The 21499-nt window shown below is 44.0% G+C and overlaps 1 protein-coding gene across 2 annotated transcripts; it reads left to right on the top strand.

Moving 5' to 3' along the window:
- Window positions 1-13227: 13227 nt before the first annotated feature.
- Window positions 13228-21121, top strand: LOC118584512 (liver carboxylesterase-like). Of its 2 annotated transcripts, XM_036188805.1 has the most exons (12): window positions 13228-13303; window positions 13855-14059; window positions 15968-16106; window positions 16759-16892; window positions 16974-17232; window positions 18388-18486; window positions 18764-18904; window positions 19019-19099; window positions 19334-19478; window positions 19868-20005; window positions 20423-20495; window positions 20935-21121. In XM_036188805.1, exons 1-12 carry the CDS (start codon window positions 13228-13230, stop codon window positions 21119-21121), a joined length of 1677 nt encoding a protein of 558 aa, XP_036044698.1. The 2 variants fall into 2 exon arrangements, with proteins under 2 accessions (XP_036044698.1, XP_036044699.1); XM_036188806.1 differs by lacking the exon at window positions 18388-18486.
- Window positions 21122-21499: the final 378 nt, after the last annotated feature.

Raw genomic sequence — 21499 nt, 5'->3', positions numbered from 1 at the left:
TAGACTTTCTGGACAGTGAGACATGTCTGCTCCTGGCAGCACCAATTTACTTCAGAGAGGAGGATGGGCATTGAAGACACTTCATATGGAGTTTATCTTCACCTTGGCAAAAATAGCCATTTGGGCAAGAAACTGTTCTTGCCTGGACTGCTCGATCAACTGGACATGCAGGACCCATAGAAAGGTGACCACTGAACTTTGCTTGACAAAATGGTCCTTCAGGTTCCTGCTTCGCAGAGGAAACTGCCAGACATTCTACAGGACACTGAGAGAAGTGACCGAGAGACTCTAGCCCTGTGGGCTGAAGACAAATGCCCCAACTTTACAAAGGAACATTAGGTGACTGTCCAGGCTGCCAGCTGTCTCTGTCTACTCTTGCAAGACTCCCGAAAAATGCTTGCATCCTTCTCCCAGTTCTCAGGTAATATTATATCCTTCTGAGGTCTTTGATGTGGTTGAAGACTAGATAGTTATAATTTCCTCAGTTATGATAAAAGATAAGTTAGATATAAAACTTTAGACTCACAAATATAAGATAGATAGGATATCTTCTTTAATATTGTAACTGTAATTCTTGCTTGATAATTGTTTTGTTATATGTAATTGTACTATGTAAAGTTAAAACCTTCCTTAAAAAAAAAAAAGAAAAGGGGAAGTGCTGTGGATATTGCTCTGTGTAAATAAAGTTCTGATTGGCCAGTGGCCAGGCAGGAAGTATAGGCGGGACAAGAGAGTAGAGAATTCTGGGAAGTAAAAGGCTGGAGGGAGACACCACCCGCCACCACCATGGAAAGCAACATGTAAAGACACCGGTAAGCCACAAGCCATGTGGCAAAGAATAGACTAAAAGAAATGGGTTAATTTAAGATAGAAGAAATAGATAACAAAAAGCCTGCCACAGCCATACTGTTTGTAAGCAATATAAGTTTCTATGTGCTTTCTTGGTTGGGTCTGAGTGTCTATGGGCCTGGTGGGTGAGAGAGATTTGTCCTGGCTCTGGGCCAGGTAGGAAAACTCTAACTACAGCTAATAAAGATGCCAAAACCTGAAAATGTCTCAACCCACTATATCTGAAAATTAAATGTCACCAATTATTGACATTCAAAGCAGTCCATCGTCTAAACTATTTCTGTCCCAAAGTGGTTTCTCAAAATGAGAAACAGATATGGGATGTCCATTAGCTCTTCAAGTGATGGGGTGTGCTGGAGATGCAGAAGAACTATTTGTTTTTGTTGTTGTCTACTGATTATTTATGATATGGAAATTTCCACAACCACTCCATACACAGAGAAATGCACCAAAGGATTTTATCTTAGGAAATCATCAAGGCATGTCCTTTAATGGTGGTCTGTAAGTGGCAGAAGACATTTCCCCTTGACATGATACAAGAGTCCAGATTTGAAAGAAGCACCAGGATACACAGAAAATGGAGGAACTCGTGCCTTCACTCAGAGATGGGAGCATCTTTCAGGGTATCTCTCAGACCCACAGCCCTCCAGTTCCCTGGATCAGAAAGTTCAGAGTAGAGAGAACAACTATCTTGAAGGTCTGGGGTCACAAACTGGATAAGAGGCATTGGAGGGGCTGCAGTGGAATGACAGCAATCCTTGCTGACTGGAGGAGGCAGGAGAAGCCATGGCTGTGCCGTGCTAGGAGAAAGGAGGAACTTCTGCCACACCAGGCTGTGGGTGCCCAAGACTGTTGGGGACTGGAAAGATGGAGGCAAGATAAATCCTCAGATTGAACTCTAGGCTGTCTGACACTGATCCACTGATCCCCATACCACACCCTCCATAAAGTCAGGCTGGGCTAGGTAGGAGCTGCTCCTGATCCTGTACTCTTTGATGGAACCTGTCAAGGTTCTTTGTGATTTTGAAACTCCTACTCATAGAAATGTACTATAGGCTCTGAAAGCCTGGATAATCTCAGACACTAGAATCAAAATGTTCCAATTAAATGTTTGTTGAGGACCCAGCTATACCTATCTTGGGTATATACCCAAAAGATGCTCAATCATACCACAAGGACACTTGCTCAACTATCTTCATGGCAGCATTTTTCATAATAGCCAGAACCTAGAAACAACCTAGATGCCCCTCAACTGAAGAATAGATAAGGAAAAGTGGTACATTTACACAATGGAGTATTATTCAACTGTAAAAAACAATGACTCCATGAAATTTGCAGGCAAATGTATGGAACTAGAAAAAAAATCACTGTGAGTGAGGTAACCTAGACCCATAAAGACAAACATGGTATGTATTCACTCATAAGTAAAGTACATAAGGATAATGTACAGGATAACCAATGTACAATCCACAGCCTCAGAGAGGCTAGAGAACAAAGAGGGCCCAAAGAGAGATGCATGGATTTGCCTGGGAAGGGGAAATAGAAGAGAACACCTGGGTAAACTGGGGGTGGAAGGTGGGGATGGGAGCTTGAAGGTTGGGCAGGCTAGACACAGGAGGCAGGTTGCAGGTAGAATGTGGGGAGGGTAATGAAAGAGATGTCTTATGGGGACACATTTCAGGGTTAGGGAGAAACCTGGTTGCTGCAGGCCTCAGGAATATATCATAAGAACTCAGCTGGTTATGGCAAAGTCACTACCTGGAGGGATCAGGGAATTCCTCCAGAGGAAGCCAAATCCCAAGGAGTTTTTGGTGTTACTTGCCTTGTTATATATCAGCTGTATTCTGTTATGAAAATCATGTGTGCCTTCATAGTTTTCACAATTGACTTTTCCCCTAGAAGGGCTAACAGTGTGGACTGGTCACTCTCTGGACATACACATTCCAGGAATTTGGAAAATAGCCTCAGGAAAGGCTTTCTCTGGAATCAGATACCTTCTCCAGAAATCAAGATGAGGAAGAGTCAGATGGGAAAGTCCTAGCTGGGTAAGAACAAGGTGAGAAGGACCTAGATGAGGCAGAATTAAGATGAGAGAATTAAAATGGAACTTAAGAGGGAGCAGTAGATAACAGAGAGAAATCAGGCAAGAAAGGAACTAGGCACAGGAACAGAACTGAAGCTGTGCATATAGGATGTTATGCCAGAGGAATTAAAGCAAGTGGACTATGGAACTTGGTGTGCTGAGATTCTATTTCCTGAAAATAGTCCTCGCCATTAGTAGTTCTCTCTCCTGAGCCCCTGGGATGTATAATATTGAGGCTGGTCCCTCAAGTATTATACAAGTCCTGGTGTCAGGGAAATCTCCAGGAATCCATAACAATGACTCCAGCTATAGTGCCTGCACTGGCCATCTATTCTAATCTGATTGGTGAGTAATCTAATTGTCATCACAGTCTTTATTCAGTGACTCAGGGGAAGCAGATGCAGAGATCCTCAGGCAAGCACTGGGCCAAGGTCCAGGAGTCTTCCTTTAGAAAGGAATGAGGCATCGTACAAGCCAGAGGAGTCAAGGTATGAAGAGGAAACCCACAGAGACAGCTGACCTGAGCTTGTGGGAGCACATGAATCCTGGACCAACAGTTAGGGAGCCTACCAAACTAGGCCCTCTGCATGTGTGTGACAGTTGTGCACATTAGTCTGTTTGCAAAGCTGCTAGCAATGAGATCCCAGACCAGTTCCTAGGTTTTAGCTGTCCTTTGGGAACATGTCCCCATGCTGGATTACCTTGATGCAGGGGGAGGAGATTGTTCCTGCCTCAACTTGAAGTTCCATGCTTTGCTTGAGTCCATGGGACGCCTGGCCCTTTCTGAATGGAGACAAAGGAAGAGTGGGTGGGGGTGAAAGTAAGGGGGAGAGAACAGGTTCAGAGGAGGGAGGGGGATCCAGGTCAGTATAAAAAATAAAGTACTGGTGGCTTTTGGTAGATCCTGTTCCAAGACTACCTCCAGGGTATGCAAAAAAAAAAAAAAAATCCATGAATGCAGTGAGAGATACTTTTCTTTTTGTTTTAATTTTTTATTAAGAATTTTTCTACTCACCCTACATACCATCCATAGATTCCACCTCCTTCCTCCTCCCCCCAGCCTTCCTTCCCAAGCCACCCCCCATCCCCACGCCACCCCCCATCCCCACATCCTCCAAATCAAGGTCTCCCTTGGGGAGTCAGCAGAGCTCAGCATACCAAGCCTAGACAGGTCCAAGCCCCTCCCTGCCTCACCAAGGCTGTGCAAGATGCCACACCATAGTCACCAGGCTCCAAAAAGCCTGCCCATGCACCAGGGATGTATCCCAATCCCCCTGCCCTGGTGTCCTCCAAACAGTTTGAGCTAAACAACCATCTACTGTATCCAGACGGCCTAGTCCAGTCTAATGGGGACTCCACAGCTCCTAGTCCACAGTTCATAGGTGTGGCCCATGACCAGTGTGGCCTGTCATCTCTGCATGTCTTCCCATAATGATCTCCACATCTCCTGCCCATGGAATCCCTCCTCACTCCCATTAACTGGATTCCTGGAGCTCAGCCTGTGCCTGGCTGTGGATTCCTACATCTGCCTCCATCAGTCACTGGATAAAGGCTCTATGATGACAGTTAGGGTATTCACTAGATGGGTCACAAGAGTAGACTAGTCCAGGCACCCCCTAGATCACTGCCAGCAGTCCAAGGTGGGGTCATCCCTGTAGATTCCTGAGAGCTTCCCTGACACCCTGCCTCTTCCTACTCCCATGATGTCTTCATCTATCACTGTATCTCTTACCCTGCTCTCCCATTTTGTCCCTGCTCAAGCTCGACAACCTTCCCATTTCCCTATTTCACATCCCCCATTCCTTGCCCTCTGCCACCCCACCGCCACCTCCAGCCCATTCATGTAGATCCCATCCACTTCTACTTCACTGGGCTATTCATGTGTCCCTCCCAGTGTCCCTCAATTTCAGCTAGCCTCTCCAAAATCATGGGCTGCAGTCTGGCCATCCCCTGCCCTACATCATCTAGTATCAATTTATGAGTGAGTACATACCATGTAGTGGTTACCTCACTCAGGATGATATTTTCTACTTCCATCCATTTGCCTGCAAATTTCATGATAACATTATTTTTTACTGCTGAGTAATACTCCATTGTGTATATTGCCACATTTTTTAAATCCATTCTTCAGTTGAGGGGTATCCAGGTTCTTGCTATTACAAATAATGCTGATATAAACATAGTTGAGCCAGTGTCCTTGTGGTAAAAGTAGGCATTCCTTGGGTATATGCCCAAGAGTAGTATAGCTGGGTCTTGATGAAGATTGATTCCCAGTTTTCTGAGAAACCACCATACTGATTTCCAGAGTGGCTGTGTAATTTTGCATTCCCACCAACAGTGGAGGAGTGTTCCCCTTGCTCCACATCCTCTACATCATAAGCTGTCATCAGTGTTTTTGATCTTAGCAATTCTGACAGGTGTAAGAGGGTATCTCAGAGTCGTTTTGATTTGCATTTCCCTGATGACTAAGAATGTTGAGCAATTCCTTAAATGTTTTTCAGCCATTTGAGATTCTTCTGTTGAGAAATATCTGTTAAGCTCTGTAGCCCATTTTTAAATTGGATTGTTCAGTATTTTGAAGTCTAGCTTTTTTAGTTCTTTATATATTTTGGAGATCAGCCCTCTGTCAGATATGGGGTTGGTGAAGACCTTTTTCCATTCTGTAGGCTGTCATTTTGTCTTATTGACCATGTCCTTTGTTCTACAAAAGCTTCTCAGTTTCAAGAGATCCCATTTATTAATTGTTGCTCTCAGTGTCTCTGCTACTGGTGTTATATTTAGGAAGTGGTCTCCTGTGTCAATGTGTTCAAGGCTACTTCCCACTTTGTCTTCAATCACCTTCAGTATATCTGGGTTTATGTTGAGGTCTTTGATCCACTTTGACTTAAGTTTTGTGCATGGTGACAGATATGGATCTATTTGCAATCTTCTGCATGTTAACATCCAGTTATGCCAGCACCATTTGTTGAAGATGGTTTCTTTTTTCCATGATACAGTTTTGGCTTCTTTGTCAAAAATCATATGTTCATAGGTGTACAGATTAATTTCAGGGTCTTCAATTTAATTCCATTGGTCCACATGTATGTTTTTATGCCAGTACCAAGCTGTTTTTATTAGTATAGCTCTATAGTAGAGCTTGAAGTCAGGGATCATGATGGCTCCAGAGGTTGCTTTATTGTACAGGATTCCTTTAGCTATCTTGGGTTTTTTGTTTTTCTATATGAAGTTGAGTATTGTTCTTTCTAAGTCTGTGAAGAATTGTGTTGGGATTTTGATGGGGATTGCATTGAATCTGTAGATTGCTTTTGGTAAGATCGTGATTTTTACTATGTTAATCCTGCCTATCCATGAGCATGGGAGATCTTTCCATTTTCTGATATCTTCTTCAATGTCTTTCTTCAGAGACTTAAAGTTCTTATCATACAGGTCTTTCACTTGCTTAGTTAGAGTTATCCCAAGGTGTTTTATATTATTTGTGGCTATTGTAAGGAGTAATGTTTCTCTTTCTTATCCCATTTATCATTTGTATATAGGAGGGTTACTTTTTTTTTTTTTTTTTTAGTAAATCTTGTATCTGTCACCTTACTGAAGGAGTTTATCAGCTGTAGGAGTTCCCTGGTAGAATTTTTTGGGTCACTTATGTGTACTACCATATCGTCTGCAAATAGTGAAAGTCTGACTTCTTTCTTTCCAATTTGCATCCCCTGTATCTCCTTTTGTTGTTTTATTACTCTAGCTAGAACTTCAAATACCACTTTGAATAAGTATAGGGAGAGGGGACAGCCTTGTCTTGTTCTTGATTTTAGTGGAACTGCTTTTAGTTTCTCTCCATTTAATTTGATGTTGGCTGCCGGCTTGCTGTAAATTGCCTTTACTATGTTTAGGTATTTTACTTGTATTCCTGATCTCTCTAGGACCTTTATTATAAGGGGTATTAGATTTTGTCATAGACTTTTTCAGCATCTAATGAGATGATCATGTGTTTTTTTCCTTCTGTTTGTTTATATGGTGTATCACACTGACAGATTTTCATAAGTTGAACAATCCTGGATTTGGTTAGCCATTATTTTATTGAGTATCTGTGCATCAATGTTCATTCAGGAGATTGGTCTGTAATTCTCTTTCTTTGTTTCAACTTTGTGTGGTTTGGGTATCAGGGTAGACTTTTCTATCTGAGGAGTAAATGAGGAAACATACACTTTCTGATAGTAACTTTCTCTTTTACTTCATCTTGGAAAATTCTCTCTGAAAATCTCTCTGTCTCTACATAGTTACATTCCACACAGCCACATTCTTCACATAGCCACAAGCCTCTTTTACACAGTTGCACTTCTCATCTAGACATCTCTCTCACCACATAGCCACATCTCTTCCTTCACACATATTGTCTCCTACATACACATCTCTCTTATATACTGTTACATCTTCTATGTCTCTCTACCCACTCAGCTATATCTCTTCACACTTTTTTCACACGTCTTTATACACACTTTTCTGCCCTACATATACAGCTCTGTCTCCACAGCAGAAACTCTGGACAAATATGAATTACATTTTCAGGATCACAAAGCATTTCTTGAGTAAACAATAAGAGGCAGAGCCATTCTGATCACACAGTTTCTTTCAGGCTAGGTAGGTTGTGCTGACCGGGCATGGAGAGTAAACAGGCAGGAATCCCTGAGTGCTTAGGGATCCTAGACAGAGAGTGACATTGAAATTCAGGACTTAACAATAAAGACTTAGTTGATTGAAACTTAAGTGGTAGAGAGTAAGTGCAGAGAGTCAATTACTGAGAAAATTATGTCTACTAAAGTTTCTGTGTGCCTGACTTTAGTTCAACAGACACTTGGGAACTTGTCTATCCATATTCTCTGCAGGGGTGTCTAGTTTCTTTTGGATGTATTCTGAAATCTTAGCTAAATGTGTGAAAAGTTGTCTTAGTAGCTGAGAATACAATTATTTTCCTATATCAGTCTGAGTATGAAAAAATCCTGGTACGATTTATATTCATCAGAATAATACAGCTGAAGTAGAAATCATCTTCTTGACCATCCACAGCTATATGTGTGCCCAAAGATGGAATATTTTCATGAGATAAACACACAAGCAGTGGGAAAATACCCATAGCTATTTTTTCAGGGAAGAAAAGTAATGATGCATGAGAAAAACTACAGATAGAAACAACCAGGCATTTACAGTCAATGATCCCATGGTCCTTACCAAGTGGGGCTTCCCATCAGAGAGTTATTCATCTATTGGGTCAACTTATTGAATACTAGTTGTCACCTGCTGTATACTCTCTCAATCTCCAGCAATAAATGACAAGAATGTTAATTTAATAGGTAAATAAAGTAAAATTTGTGGGTACCCATGAACTTTGGACCAACAGCTGTGGAGCTTCCAGTGGGCCTTCTGCATGGTTGGGACAGTTGTATAGGTTGGTCTGTTTGAGGGGCCCCTAACAGTGGGAATAGGATCTATCCCTGGTGTATGAACTGACTTATTGGAACCCATTGCCTATGGTGGGATGCTTTGCACAACCTTGATGCAGTGGGAGGGGCTTGGACCTGCCTCAGCTGAATGTCCTGGGCTTTGCTGACTCCCCATGGGAGGCCATATCCTTTTGGAGGAGATGGGGTGGGCTGGAAAGGAAGCCTGAGGGGGGAGGGAGGAGGGATGAGGGGAGGATCTGTGGTTGGTATGCATAATGAATAAAAATTTTCTTAATTAAAAAACAACAAAAAAAATCAACAAAAAATTAAATTAAAAGAATATATTTGTTGAGTGGGTAAAGGACTGTAAACTTGATCTGTGTAGGAGCTGGCCATGAAAATAAGGCAGTATGGACATGGACTGTGTGGAGGATAGGTACTTCAGAGGTGCCAGGTTTATAGTGCATTTCAATGAAATAGCTGTGTTTGAGCAAGGAGTGTGATGTGTAGACTTAAAATCATGACTTCAATGGATGAAGGACTCTGAATATGGATTCAGGAAACTGTAAGTCCTTAAAGCAGGGAGCAGTTTGCAGGGTGGTGGGCATATACATGCAGGTCTCTTTCATCCATGTCACCTTTCTCACAGCTGGATCCTGTTCTCTGTTCTCCACCTGTGACATACTGAGCATGCATCTACTAGAGAACCCCTCCTGGTATTTCCAGTTTAAGTGTTCTGCAGCCTCCTCTCCACCCCAACACCTGCCCTGAGCTTGTTACTGCAAGGACTGTGATGGGAGTGATTCCAGGTGAAAGGGAAGAGATGCTGGTATTCTAGAGGGACCTTGGGAGCTCATCTGTCCTTCCACAGAGGACAAAGGTGAAGCAGGAATTAATACGTGGCTTGGCCCTCTCTGCTGTCCATTAGCTCTTGTAACCTCTACCTTGACATATCAGTGACCTGTCCCTGTCTCCATCTACTCCACTTCGGATCCAAAGTCCTATCTGAACAAGGTCCCTACATTCTGCTTCCTGTCAACAACACACAGTGCACTCCACTGTAGCACAGTCACACCTAGGCATCCATTATGCCACCAGACTAACTTCCTAACTTGTCAAATGCTGTGGCCTATGGGATCCTGCTTCTCCTTCATCTCATTCAGGGGAGATTCTTAAGGGCACATAGGGAACCTTAGATTCAACTGGTAAGCTCTGCAGAGCCAAAGGCTGAGACTACAGAGAGGGAGTAACTCATAGACATGTCAGAAGAAATTGTAGGAAATATGTGTCCTCAAATTCCCTTACCAGGGCCTCTCAATGACTCAGCAGGTAAAGTTCCTGCCTCTGAGCTGGTGGCCAGATTTCAACCCCAGAACCCACAAATAGAAGGAGAGAACTGACTCCAAATGCCCAGACCAAAGCCCACAGAATACCTTCTCCCAAGCAAAGCATCACTGATACAGAATGACGTCACCCACACTGAGAAGCCCAGTAGTAGAGGATCTGAGCTGTGCTGACCTGAAGGTCAGGGGATAGAGGAACAGATGGATCTTTTCCCTCAGTGATTTTGTAGTTGTGGCTGCTATTGGACTTGTGGATAATAATGATATAATGCATTCATGCTACCAGAGATCTCTGAGTGTGTCAGCCTCAAAGACAGAACAGTGGCCTGGCAGCCATCAAAATGTGTAAAGTTATTGGAGCATACAGAAATTCCTGGTGTCCCACATTCCTCAGTTAACCTTAGTGGTCCCTGGGTTTCCTTCATCATGCAACTATGCTGGGGCAAGGGCAGGTTGGATTCAGGAGCAAAAGGCATGTGTGCTCTGGGCCTATCAGCAACTCACAGGCCCTTATCAGAAGTTGAGCCAGAATGGCTTCATGCTCAGGGTGTGTGTGTAGCACTTACACTCTCCTAGTGTGAACCTTGTTGGCCTCCTGCTGGGCCTCTGCAACCTGATAGTGAAAACTTTGTGACTTCTTCTGAGTCTCCCCAGTCAGACTGACTAAATTAACCTCATCTGTGGCCCCTGCTTTGGGGCACCAGGATTAGGGAGGTCAGGAGGTTTCTCCATGCATAAAGATCTGCCTGACTCACTTGTGGCTACTGTGTGGAATATCCCTTCTTTGGATTCCTAGGTTCAGAGTCAGTGACAACTGTAAGGGGGGCGGGGGAGAGTGTGTTCTGTCTTCTTCTGTCTCATCCTGGCCTGTGTCATCCATGGGAACATCAAGTGGTGGAGGCTTAAAGAGAATGCCCAGGATTATCTAGAAAGATTATAATAGCTGCAGGGTTTGTGACACACCTGTGAACCCAGAATCCGAGAAGCTGAGATAGCAGGCCACTTTGGACTACATACAATACTCTGTCTCAAAAATTAAAACAAATACAAAAAGAAGAAAAAGAAAACATATGTTCATCTAATGTGATTTTCACCAATGACTCCTAGTCTGGAATACCGTTTTTTAACTTCCAGCAAGAAGGAAATGTTCCTCGATTACACAGGGTTTCACAGTGATAATTTCTTTGAAGATAAAGCACTGTGGGTATAGGCAGGTTCAAAGCAGGACCATTTCTGTAGGCATCACAGGCAGAAACCCTCAGTGAAACACACTGACAAAGATGCTGTCTGGTAAGTCTTGTGTGTAGTCAGCAAGTCACAGGGGACAGGGTGAGCATTTGACTCAGAAAACTGTCAACAATTTGCTCTTGGGTGGCTTTGAGTGGCTGATGTCCTGTCTTCATCCACAAAGGTGGCACCAAAGATGCTGATCATGTGGTCAGATGGGGGAGGGCTGCAACAGAAGAGTCACTAGGCTGATTTGCAACTCTTAAATTTTCTTGTTGCAACTCATCAGGTTTGCCTAATTCTGCAGTGTGAAAGCATGGTGCTGTTGGAGAGGAGGTGCAGGGAAGGTGGGAGCTGGTAGAGATGACACACACAGCAGAAGGAGGATCTCACTGGACACCTCCCTGCACTCTCAGGCAGAGAGGATCAGGACTGCTTAAGACTGCACAGCATCCAGTCAGGACATTTTCTGAAGTAAAGAAGAGTTAACAAACCCGTGGTGTCCAAACACTTATCTTCACCCAGTATCCACACTTAGAGAGCATGTAGGTTTTCTAGGTCAGTGGGAGACTTTGTGTCATCTCCTCATTTCCTGATCCCACCACAGCAGCCGCCATGTTGTGTGCAGGTCACAGCTGTGCTTCTCTCAGCAACAGCTCTCATGTCAGTGCTGGTCCAGACAATGCTGTGAGTGTGTGTGTGTGTGTGTGTGTGTGTGTGTGTGTGTGTACGTGTGTGTGTGTGTACGTGTGTGTGTGTGTGTGTGTGTGTATGTGTGTTTGTATGTAACTCTCCCTCTGTGTGTGTGTGTGTACGTGTGTATGTGTGCACATGTGTGTGTGTGTACGTGTGTGTGTGTGTATGTGTGTGTACGTGTGTGTGTGTTTGTGTATGTGTGTTTGTATGTAACTCTCCCTCTGTGTGTGTGTGTGTGTGTATGTGTGTGTGTATACATGTGTGTGTGTGTGTACGTGTGTGTGTGTGTACGTGTGTGTGTGTGTGTACGTGTGTGTGTGTGTGTGTGTGTGTGTGTGTGACTCTGTGTTTGTGTGTTGTTGGAGTTGGTTGAAGTTTCTGCCCACCTCCCCTGTAGAGCCTTGAGATACTATCAGGTTCATGTTCGCATCCTCTTGACATCTGTGAATATATTTGTGAATATGATTCTGAGTTGTGTCCTGGAAGTGGGATGGGAGCATCAGAAGGTCCAGAAATGACCAGGAGAAGAACATCCTATCCCTGTCTCCCTGAGTATCTGTCCATGTAAGGAAGGCTATTTCAAACTTCCACAGATCCCCATAAACTCTTTGGGTCTCTGTGACACAAACATTCTCCTTAATCTCTTGGATTATTAATTTATTCTGACTTTATCATTGTCCGTAAAGTTTCTTTAGGTCCTCTATTAAAAACATTCTCTCATAATATATTCCAGTATACAAAGATGACTAATGGTGCTCAGTCTGTCTCTCTGTTTCTCTAAAGCATTTTCTCTGTCATTAAAAGGCTCTATCTCCTACCTTCTTGACCCTGATGATCCCAATACCCCTACATATCACAAACCTGTGTCATCCTAGGTTACTACATTTTACAGGTTTCATTCACTGCCTTGAAGGCCAACCATAGGACTTCACCAAAATCATGATTCTTGCTGATGCCCACTAGGGCTGTGTTTTTCAACCTTGTGGGTCATGGCCTCTTTTGGCATGCAAAACTGTACTAAAGGGTCACAGCTTTAGAGGGTTTGAGAACCACTACACTAGGACCTGAAGGTGTTATTGAACTGCAGCACACACAGGAAGAGGAGCCAGAATTTCAGTGTCTTTCAAAGAAACCAGCATGACATAATAGGGAGGGGACTTGCAGATCCGCAGATCACCATAAGAACAGGGGACCCTGAGGGTGGACTTACTACTCTATAAGTCCCGACAGCACAGAGCAGTCTTGATGATGAAGATCATACTTAGAGCTCCTGCCCTTACACTATGGTGACTCCATGTTCAGGGACAGGGATCCTGGCCTAACAGAATGATTTCAGCCGCCATGCTGTGTCTATCCCAGAGGCCAGGGAAGGAGCAGAAACAGCAGAGGTGGCTTTGCCGTCCTGCTGGCTATTGGCTCCCTGTGGCTTCTGCCTTATCAGTTCTCCTGCAATAAGAACTTTGCTCAACTCAGATAAATTTCCACTCCTGCACCTGAAAGGTACAAATTCTTGCCTGGGCAAAGTCTACTTGTTCTGTTTCCTGTTGTTATTATAGTGTCATCTTGTAGCAGCACAGACTTAGGACTGGAATTAAACATGCCACTCCATAGACTTCCTGTCTGGCTGTATGCTGTGGCCTCTGGGCTCCTGCTTCTCCTCTTCCATGTGCATGGTGAGTCTGTCTAAGAGAGCAGAGGGGACCAGGGTCAGAGCTGTCCCAGTTCTGCAGTCAGAGACTGAGCTTGTGGGAGGGAAGCACCAGGGAGGGAGGAGCTGGTGGAGATGACAGATGAAAGTATGGGTTTGTGGACCCCCTAATGCCCCAACCAGAGACCACATGATAGACCCTGTGGTACATGCACAGACAGAGCTGTGTAAGGATACCATGCACTGAGGAGCCAGCATGGACAGAAGAGTAACGGGGACATATCCCACCTCTGTGTGTGGTTGTGACTAGAGCTCCTTCTGACCGTGGATAATGACAATATTTCCTTAATAATTCAAAGTGGCTCTGAGTCTGTCATTTTGTTGACTAGGGAAGTGTCCTGTCAATTTTTAAGAGGGCCAATGGACAAGGTTTAAAGCTCTAGGTAATCCAGATGAACTCATTTCCACATCTCACAACTTAACCTTGAGGACTGGGCTAATATTCCCCATGTACCACAGTGAAAATGAGGTAGGAATTCCCAAGAATCACAATTGATGACATCTCTCCACTTACAGGCCAGGACTCATCCAGCCCCATCAGGAACACACACACAGGGCAAGTGAGAGGAAGTCTTGTCCATGTGAAAGACAGTGATGTTGGTGTCTATACTTTCCTGGGAATTCCCTTTGCCAAGCCACCTGTAGGACCACTGCGCTTTGCACCCCCTGAACCTCCTGAGCCATGGAGTGGTGTGAGAGATGGGACCTCCCATCCAGCCAAGTAAGTTCTGGGGCCCAGGGGACTTCCAGCCTGAGCTCTAGGCCACAATGCAGTGCCTCCTCCATCTCAGCTCTACAGCAGCTTCAGTCTGTACTGAGGGCAGTCTCCCAGGCATGTTTCCAATGAATGTGTTTAGGATTAGAGAAGAACAACTGTGCTAGGCTCATGGATCACAGCTTGACACCTGTAGGGATTTAGCTGCAGGTACTGCTGTGAGGAGAGAGACTAAGACCATTCTTCACAGTCACTGTGACCATCCATTGTCCATGTGTCGTTGACTAAGGAACAAGTACACTTGCTTTCATCTGGAGACTATGTGGAAGAAGGAGGTACCTTGAGAGTCTGGAGTGAGATGGAGAATGTCTCCCTACCCTATAGTATTATTGTCCATTCATCCCTGTAGTTCCTATGTGTGCACAGAACTCCAATACCCAAGTGTCTTAATTTGTTTCCTGTTGCTGTGATAAAGTACCCTTACAAGAGCAATGTAGTGAAGGTAGATTTTACTGTGGGTCACAATTACAGGTTATAATCAACCATAGATAGGAAACCACAGGGGCAGAAATTCAAAAGAGATGATCACATCACATCCCCAATAAGGATCAGAGCCTAAAGGACACATCTTGTTTGATGTTGGGTCATAGGTGCTGCAGTGGGGAAAGAAGATCACTAAGATGCCAAGCCTTCATTTTCTGAAGGAGCAGAGGGGTACAGCATTTTGGAAAAGACTGACACTCAGTTACTTCACTCCAATTATCTCATTCAAATATGCAATATGTTAATTGGGGTTGGGAAAGGTTCCAACTACCAAAGTCATCTTGGTCTTGCTGCTTGTGAGAGCAGACAACCCACACACATCTCAGTCTCCTTTGATTATAGCAAGCTGTTATCAAAATTAAGAATGCCAGGATTGTCCTCACCAAGGTCAGTGTAGCTCCAAGTTCTCAAATAGCACCAAGCACAGACTCTCCAGAGAAACATTTCTTCAAGGCTTAAACAGTCCCAAAACAATTTCTGAGCCTCTACTGATTAACTCAAACATAGCAATGGCTTTGCTGAAACAGTTCTCTCAAATTCAGACTCAAAGACTTTACTGTGCATTTCACTTAAAGCTGGACATAAAGGCTTTACTTACCTATCATTACAGACATAAGCATTCTTGCTAATGCTTCACTTACTCTTTCCATTCTTATACAATTCAGAAGCCACTTCCTAGGGAATGGTACCTCCTACACTAGACAAGTGTTCTTATCTCAATTTACATAATCGAGATAATTTGCCACAGACATGCTTAGAGACCAACAGGATCTAGGCCAGTGGTACTCAGCCGGTGGGTGCTATCCCACAGAGGTCTAATATCAGATATCATGTATATCATATATTTATATCACTATTCATAATATGGCAAAATTAAAGTTATGAAGTAGCAACAAAGTAGATCATTTGAGGTCTCCACAACATGAGGAACTTTGTTAAAGTGTTAAAGAATTTGTAAAGTTGTAATTCACTGATCTAGACAATCCCTTATTAAGATTATTTTCCCAGTAGATTCTACATTGTGTCAAGTCAACAGTCAAAACTAATTGCTACACCAGGAATTGAATAGTATAGAAGTGATGGATGATAGTACAGGAAGGCAATCATTTTCATAGAGACTGCCAGAAGTCCCCATCAACTAGCACTCAGGATATTACTATCTGACCAGAGGTCTCCCTGAAAGTCCTGCTCTATTAGCGTTTCTACAGAGCTGGTGGACTCTGCCTTGGTGGGAAGGGACTTTAGAGAGGTATCATATGTTATCAGGTCATCATGGAAAGCAGTAGCTGAAGGTGGCTGAGAGAATGTGCAAATTAAGACTTAGGTTTGATTATTACATATCCTGAACTAACTGTCTTCCATTTTCACCAGGTGTCTGCAGACTGATTTGATGGATAATGAGATGGCAAAGAAGATGAATCTGATCGTGCCTCCCACTTCTATGTCCGAGGACTGCCTGTATCTCAACATCTATACACCAGCTCATGCCCATGAAGGCTCTAACTTACCTGTGAGTGTCTTGAACTGTGGTTAGCTTGGGAAGAGGAATTTTCTGTCTCAGAAAGATTGGAAGGGACAAAGTAATTCTGAACACTGTAATTTAGACCCTGATTAATAGTCTTACCTTATTGGGTTCAAGAAGGTCACCCCAGCCATGGTGAACTGCTTAAACCTGGGTGTGTGACACAGAGCACTGGGATTCTAAAGGTAAGAGGCTCTAGGTCATTGATTAAACCAGGAATTCTTCTACCAACTTGAACCTGGCAGACCCACTCTAGAAAGTGCTCAAGGGTTGTATATTGACATCACCAAAATTTCTAGCTGCAGGTTATGTGTTGTGCCAATGGGATCTGATGACTCTTCTAAATAGTAATCAAGAAAGACACTCTTCAAGACATTCCTATTTGCTCTACTTTGATGGGTCTAAGAGTCATGATCACATTACTTGTGATCTAGATCCACTAATTAATGCTGAGATTTTCTGTTTGGGGAAGTGGGAATGGAAATGTGCTTATAGGCCTGGAGCAATCATCTGTGGAGCATGTCCTGAAATCATGAGGAGATCTGTATGTAAGTCGACCTGCACAGATCAAAGACATTTATAATCTAATAGGCAGCTGGTCTGGGTGTGGTCCTGCTGAGATCTGTGTTGATATCTCCAGGTGATGGTATGGATCCATGGTGGTGCACTTGTTATGGGAACAGCTTCCATGAATGATGTATCCAAACTGGCAGCTACTGAAGAAATAGTAATGGTTGCTATCCAGTATCGTTTGGGTATCCTTGGCTTCTTCAGGTAATTTTGGGACTGAGCTGGACAATGTGGTCTCAGTAGAACATGGACAGATCTGTGATTCCTGCTCCTGCTACTTCTTAGCACTGGAGACCAGCACGCCAGAGGCAACTGGGGCTACCTGGACCAAGTGGCTGCCCTACACTGGGTACAGCAGAATATCGCCTATTTTGGAGGCAATCCTGGCAAGGTCACTATTTTTGGCGCATCAGCAGGAGGCACAAGTGTGTCTTCACTTGTTGTGTCCCCCATGTCCAAAGGACTCTTCCATGGAGCCATTATGCAGAGTGGAGTGGCCCTGCTGCCTGACCTTATCTCTGACACATCTGAGGTGGTCTACACAGTGAGTGCACTCTACACTACCAGCCCTTTGCTGCTTCAGTCCTTGCCTGTAGTACTCTGGTATTATGTTAATTGGGGAATAAGGATCATGGGAAATAGCTTCATTCCATTAATTTCTAAAAGGCATAAAATTTAGAATCCACCCCTCTCTGGTTTATGTTTGCTGAGTGTGATATACACAGAAAAGCTATGCACCGTGGCTGCCATCATTGGCAAAGATACATGTGCATGGTTTCAAGTTTGCTTTTTATTGCTGTGATAAAGACCATGGCCAATAGCTATGTGGTAAGAAAAAGTTGTATTTCAGCTTATAGTTTATAGTCCAACTTGAAGGGAAGTCAGAGTAGGAGCTCACAAAGAAACCTGGAGACAAAAACTCAAGCTGATGCCCGTGAGGAACACTCCTTGCTGACTTGTTACCCATGACTTCCTCAGTTTGTTTTCTTATATGGCCCAGGACACCTGCCTATGAATGGCACTGCCCACAATGGTATGGGCCCTGCTACATAAGTCACTTTTAAGGAAAAAGCCTGGGCTCACCTATGGATCAATCTGATACAGGCATTTTTGCAGTTGAAATTCCTTTTTCCAGCTGTCCTGGCTTGTGCCAACTTGACAAAAAAATAAACAAATCTAACTGGGACACATGGATTGAGGGAAATAGTCAGCTGGTATTAATACTTGCTATGCAAGTATGAGGTCCTAAGTTCAAATCCCTAGAGCCCACATAAGGCTAGAGATGGTAATATGTGTCAGTAAACCCAGTGTTCCTGTGCACAGATGGTAAGCAGAGACAATAGACTCCCTGGAAGGTCATAATTCAGCTAAGCCAGTGTAGACAAATGCAAACAAGGGGTAACGCCCCTGAGGGTGTTCTCTGTCCTTCACAGGCAAAACATGACATACCATACCCATTGTCACATATGAATGCCATGCACAAAAAAACAAAACAACAACAAAACAAATATGCAAGTAGAATGGTCCCTTTCCCTGTTGTCACCTCTGGGCAATTCAAAATGTGAACACTTCCATTTAAGTCTTTCATACACAACAAACAGTAGGATGTGGTCTTTGAGGGAATGACATCTACTGGAATCAAGGAAACTCTGCTCCATTCTCAGAGGGATGAGACAACCATTACCTGTGCTTTTCACAGACGGTGGCCAAACTATCTGGATGTGAAGCCAAGGATTCAGAGGCCCTGGTACACTGCCTACGAGACAAGAGTGAAGCAGAAATTCTGGCTATCAACCAGGTTTGGAGAATTGTGTGGCTTGGAGGACCTGGTCACCAGGATGTGGGATTGCCAGTACTTGCTACTCAAACTAGTTAACTTGTCTCTTTGGTTAGATGTCCTCTAGTGCTGTGTACAAAAAAGAACAAGAAAGGCTAATTTGGATGGCAACCCTTTCTTCTGCAGTGAGCATAGCACCCTGATATGAGATAGAAAATAGGAAAATGCTGTAGATATTCAGTGGGTATCAGAATATTTATTTGGTTGATCTTCAGCACTGACCCTTAATGCCCCATAGGTCTTCGTTATGATCCCTGGTGTGGTGGATGGGATGTTCCTACCTAGGCACCCTCAAGAACTGTTGGCCTCTGTGGATTTTCACCCTGTCCCTAGCATTATTGGTATCGACAGTGATGAGTGTGGCTGGGGAATCCCTATGGTGAGACCTAGTTCTAAGCTTCTGGGAATCTAAACTCAAATGGTGGGTGGTGGGACCTCAGAGATACTTTTATCTAGATCCAACCCATCCTTAAGACTCTCCTCTGCCTCCTAGTTGAAGGGCCTTGATCATGTCATAAAGAATATAACCAGAGAGACCCTGCCAGCTATTCTGAAGAGCACAGCAGCACAGATGGTGAGCAATGTGGAATCCTGTCCTAACAGAGAGTATTCCCATATATTCTTCACAGATGGCAGGCTCAGAAATAAGTGATAGTGTATGTGTGTGTTTCTGTGTGGGCTCACCCAAAGCTCATACCTTTCCCTCTATATCCTGTCTTGTCACTGGCCACATTCTTTACAAGGAGGTTGCTGCCTACATATTCTGGGGCCCTCCCTACATCGCTCTTCCTGATTCCTTCTGGTGTAGATGCTGCCTCCTGAATGTAGTGACCTGCTAATGGAAGAGTACATGGGGGACACTGAGGACCCCCAGACGCTCCAAGCACAGTTCATGGAGTTGATGGAGGACTTCATGTTTGTGATCCCTGCACTCCAAGTAGCACATTTTCAGCGTGAGTACATCTTTAACAAGACCAAGGGCATGAGGAGCTCAGAAATGTTGGTCCTAAATGAGCTCTGTAGTATCATGCCTCACCCAAGTCTTCACCAGGTCTCTGATACCAGGCACCTGAATACACTTACTACAGTAAATACTTATGTCTAGAGTAAATGAATGGCATCTTATCCAGGTCCAGAGGAGGGAATGTGTTAGTTACACTTGGTGTCTTGTCACAGCTACTCATCTGGGAATGCCAGGGTCACTCTTTAACAAAAGGTTTCCCATAGTCAGTTCTCCAGCCTGGAGCTCACCACTAATCTGTGGTTCCAGATAACATTACAGGAAAGGTTGGGCAAAAAGCTCCATGAGAGAAATTATGTCAATGTGTGTCTTCACTCCCAGGTTCCCATGCTCCAGTCTACTTCTATGAGTTCCAGCACCAACCAAGTTTTATCAAGTTTGTCAGGCCATCCCATGTAAGAGCTGACCATGGTGATCACCTAGCCTTTGTCTTTGGCTCCTACTTCTGGGGCACGAAAGGTAAGTGTTCCTTGTTTTCCTTGAGCTGAATGGAGCCCAAGGTGAGTTCTTGAGGGATTTCTGAATTCTCAGTCCAGCTGAGGAAACTGAGGCTCTGGGAGAGAACAGGGGCAAATGTTCAACATTTCTAAGCTGAAAAAAAAAATAAGACAAAAAACAAACAAAAAGTCCACCAGGGTTAGAATAGGAACCTTCCTAGTCCAGCTTGTGCTAAAAGGAATGAGAGCACACTGGGGTAGGAGTGATCCTGTGAGAATTCAGGTAGAGGCTTGGATGGACCCTGGATTCTGAGTGCTGATGGAAGAGTATATACCAGGCCTCACATTCAAGTTTGGGATACAGTTGCTATAGTAGAGCATGAGTTGGCATGTGCATGAGGTAGCTAGGTCTTGGGTCCTTGTCTCCTTCTGTCTGCAGCTGACTTCACTGTGGAGGAGAAGCTGCTGAACAGGAGGATGATGAAGTACTGGGCCAACTTTGCAAGACATGGGTGAGAATATGCCCTTCCCTCAAACTCCTTTTGTCTTGGTCTTCATCCAGGGTTCCCATGTGGGTGTGCCTCATTAGCACATGTAGGTCCTTAATTCTACCATAGTCTTCTCCAGCCCAGGGCACACATAGGCAGATACCTTCCAGCTTTAGTTACTGCTCATCCCACAGAAACCTAGTGGGTGAGTCATCGTATTGTGATACTTTTCTTTATATTTTCCTTCTGAGAGGGAGAGACAAAACTAGACAGCTTAACTTATTTCACATGGATCAGGCTCTAATATGTGTCCAATATGTGACACTTGTATTCTTTATCAGTAGACTAGTTTTTCTTTATCCTCTGACCCTTAGCCCACTCATCCACTGCTCTGACCCAAATCATGGGACAAAGTCTTGGGTGAGAGTGACCTTATCCTTCCCTCTTGGTGACCTATCCACAGCAACCCAAACAGTGTGGGTCTACCATACTGGCCCGAGTTGGCCCATGATGAGCAGTACCTGCAGCTGGACATCCATCCTGCTGTGGGCCGAGCCCTGAAGGCCACAAAGCTGCAGTTCTGGACCAAGACTCTGCCCCAGAAGATCCAGGAGATAAAGGGGGCTCAGGTCAAGCATGCAGAGCTTTAGTGTCCTGTGACAAGAAAGGTTTATGGAATAAAGTAAGATGGGGTCTTCCTCAGGTTACAAATTCCATTGATTTATCTTCATTTGTTTCAACACTCACAGAAGCATTTCTAACCTCAGCATTTGCACTTTCGGTCACATATGACAAATCCTCTATGTGTTACTCCTTATCCTTCTGGACACATTTTATTAGACTCAATAAATACTCTTGTAACCATATGGATGTGTGAGCCTGAAAGTCCCCGTCTTATTTAACACTTCACTGTGATTAGGCTTCTTCCTTCCACTCTTTCTTCCTTCCTTCCTTGCTCCCTCCCATCATCCTTTCCCCATCCTCTCTCTCTCTCTCTCTTTCCAAGCCTCAGACATTCTTCAAATGAG

This window comes from Onychomys torridus, chromosome 5 (assembly GCF_903995425.1).
Source record: "Onychomys torridus chromosome 5, mOncTor1.1, whole genome shotgun sequence".
Lineage (NCBI taxonomy): Eukaryota > Metazoa > Chordata > Mammalia > Rodentia > Cricetidae > Onychomys > Onychomys torridus.
The sequence above is the reverse complement of the archived record's forward strand: the minus strand, read 5'-3'. Positions and strand labels throughout refer to the sequence as shown.

Coding starts and splice junctions, on each gene's coding strand:
- LOC118584512 (XM_036188805.1), top strand. CDS start 13,228: ATGCCACTCCATAGACTTCCTGTCTGGCTGTATGCTGTGGCCTCTGGG. Junction 13,304..13,854: donor TCTCCTCTTCCATGTGCATG/GTGAGTCTGTCT, acceptor CTCCACTTACAG/GCCAGGACTCATCCAGCCCC. Junction 18,487..18,763: donor AAATTCTGGCTATCAACCAG/GTTTGGAGAATT, acceptor AATGCCCCATAG/GTCTTCGTTATGATCCCTGG.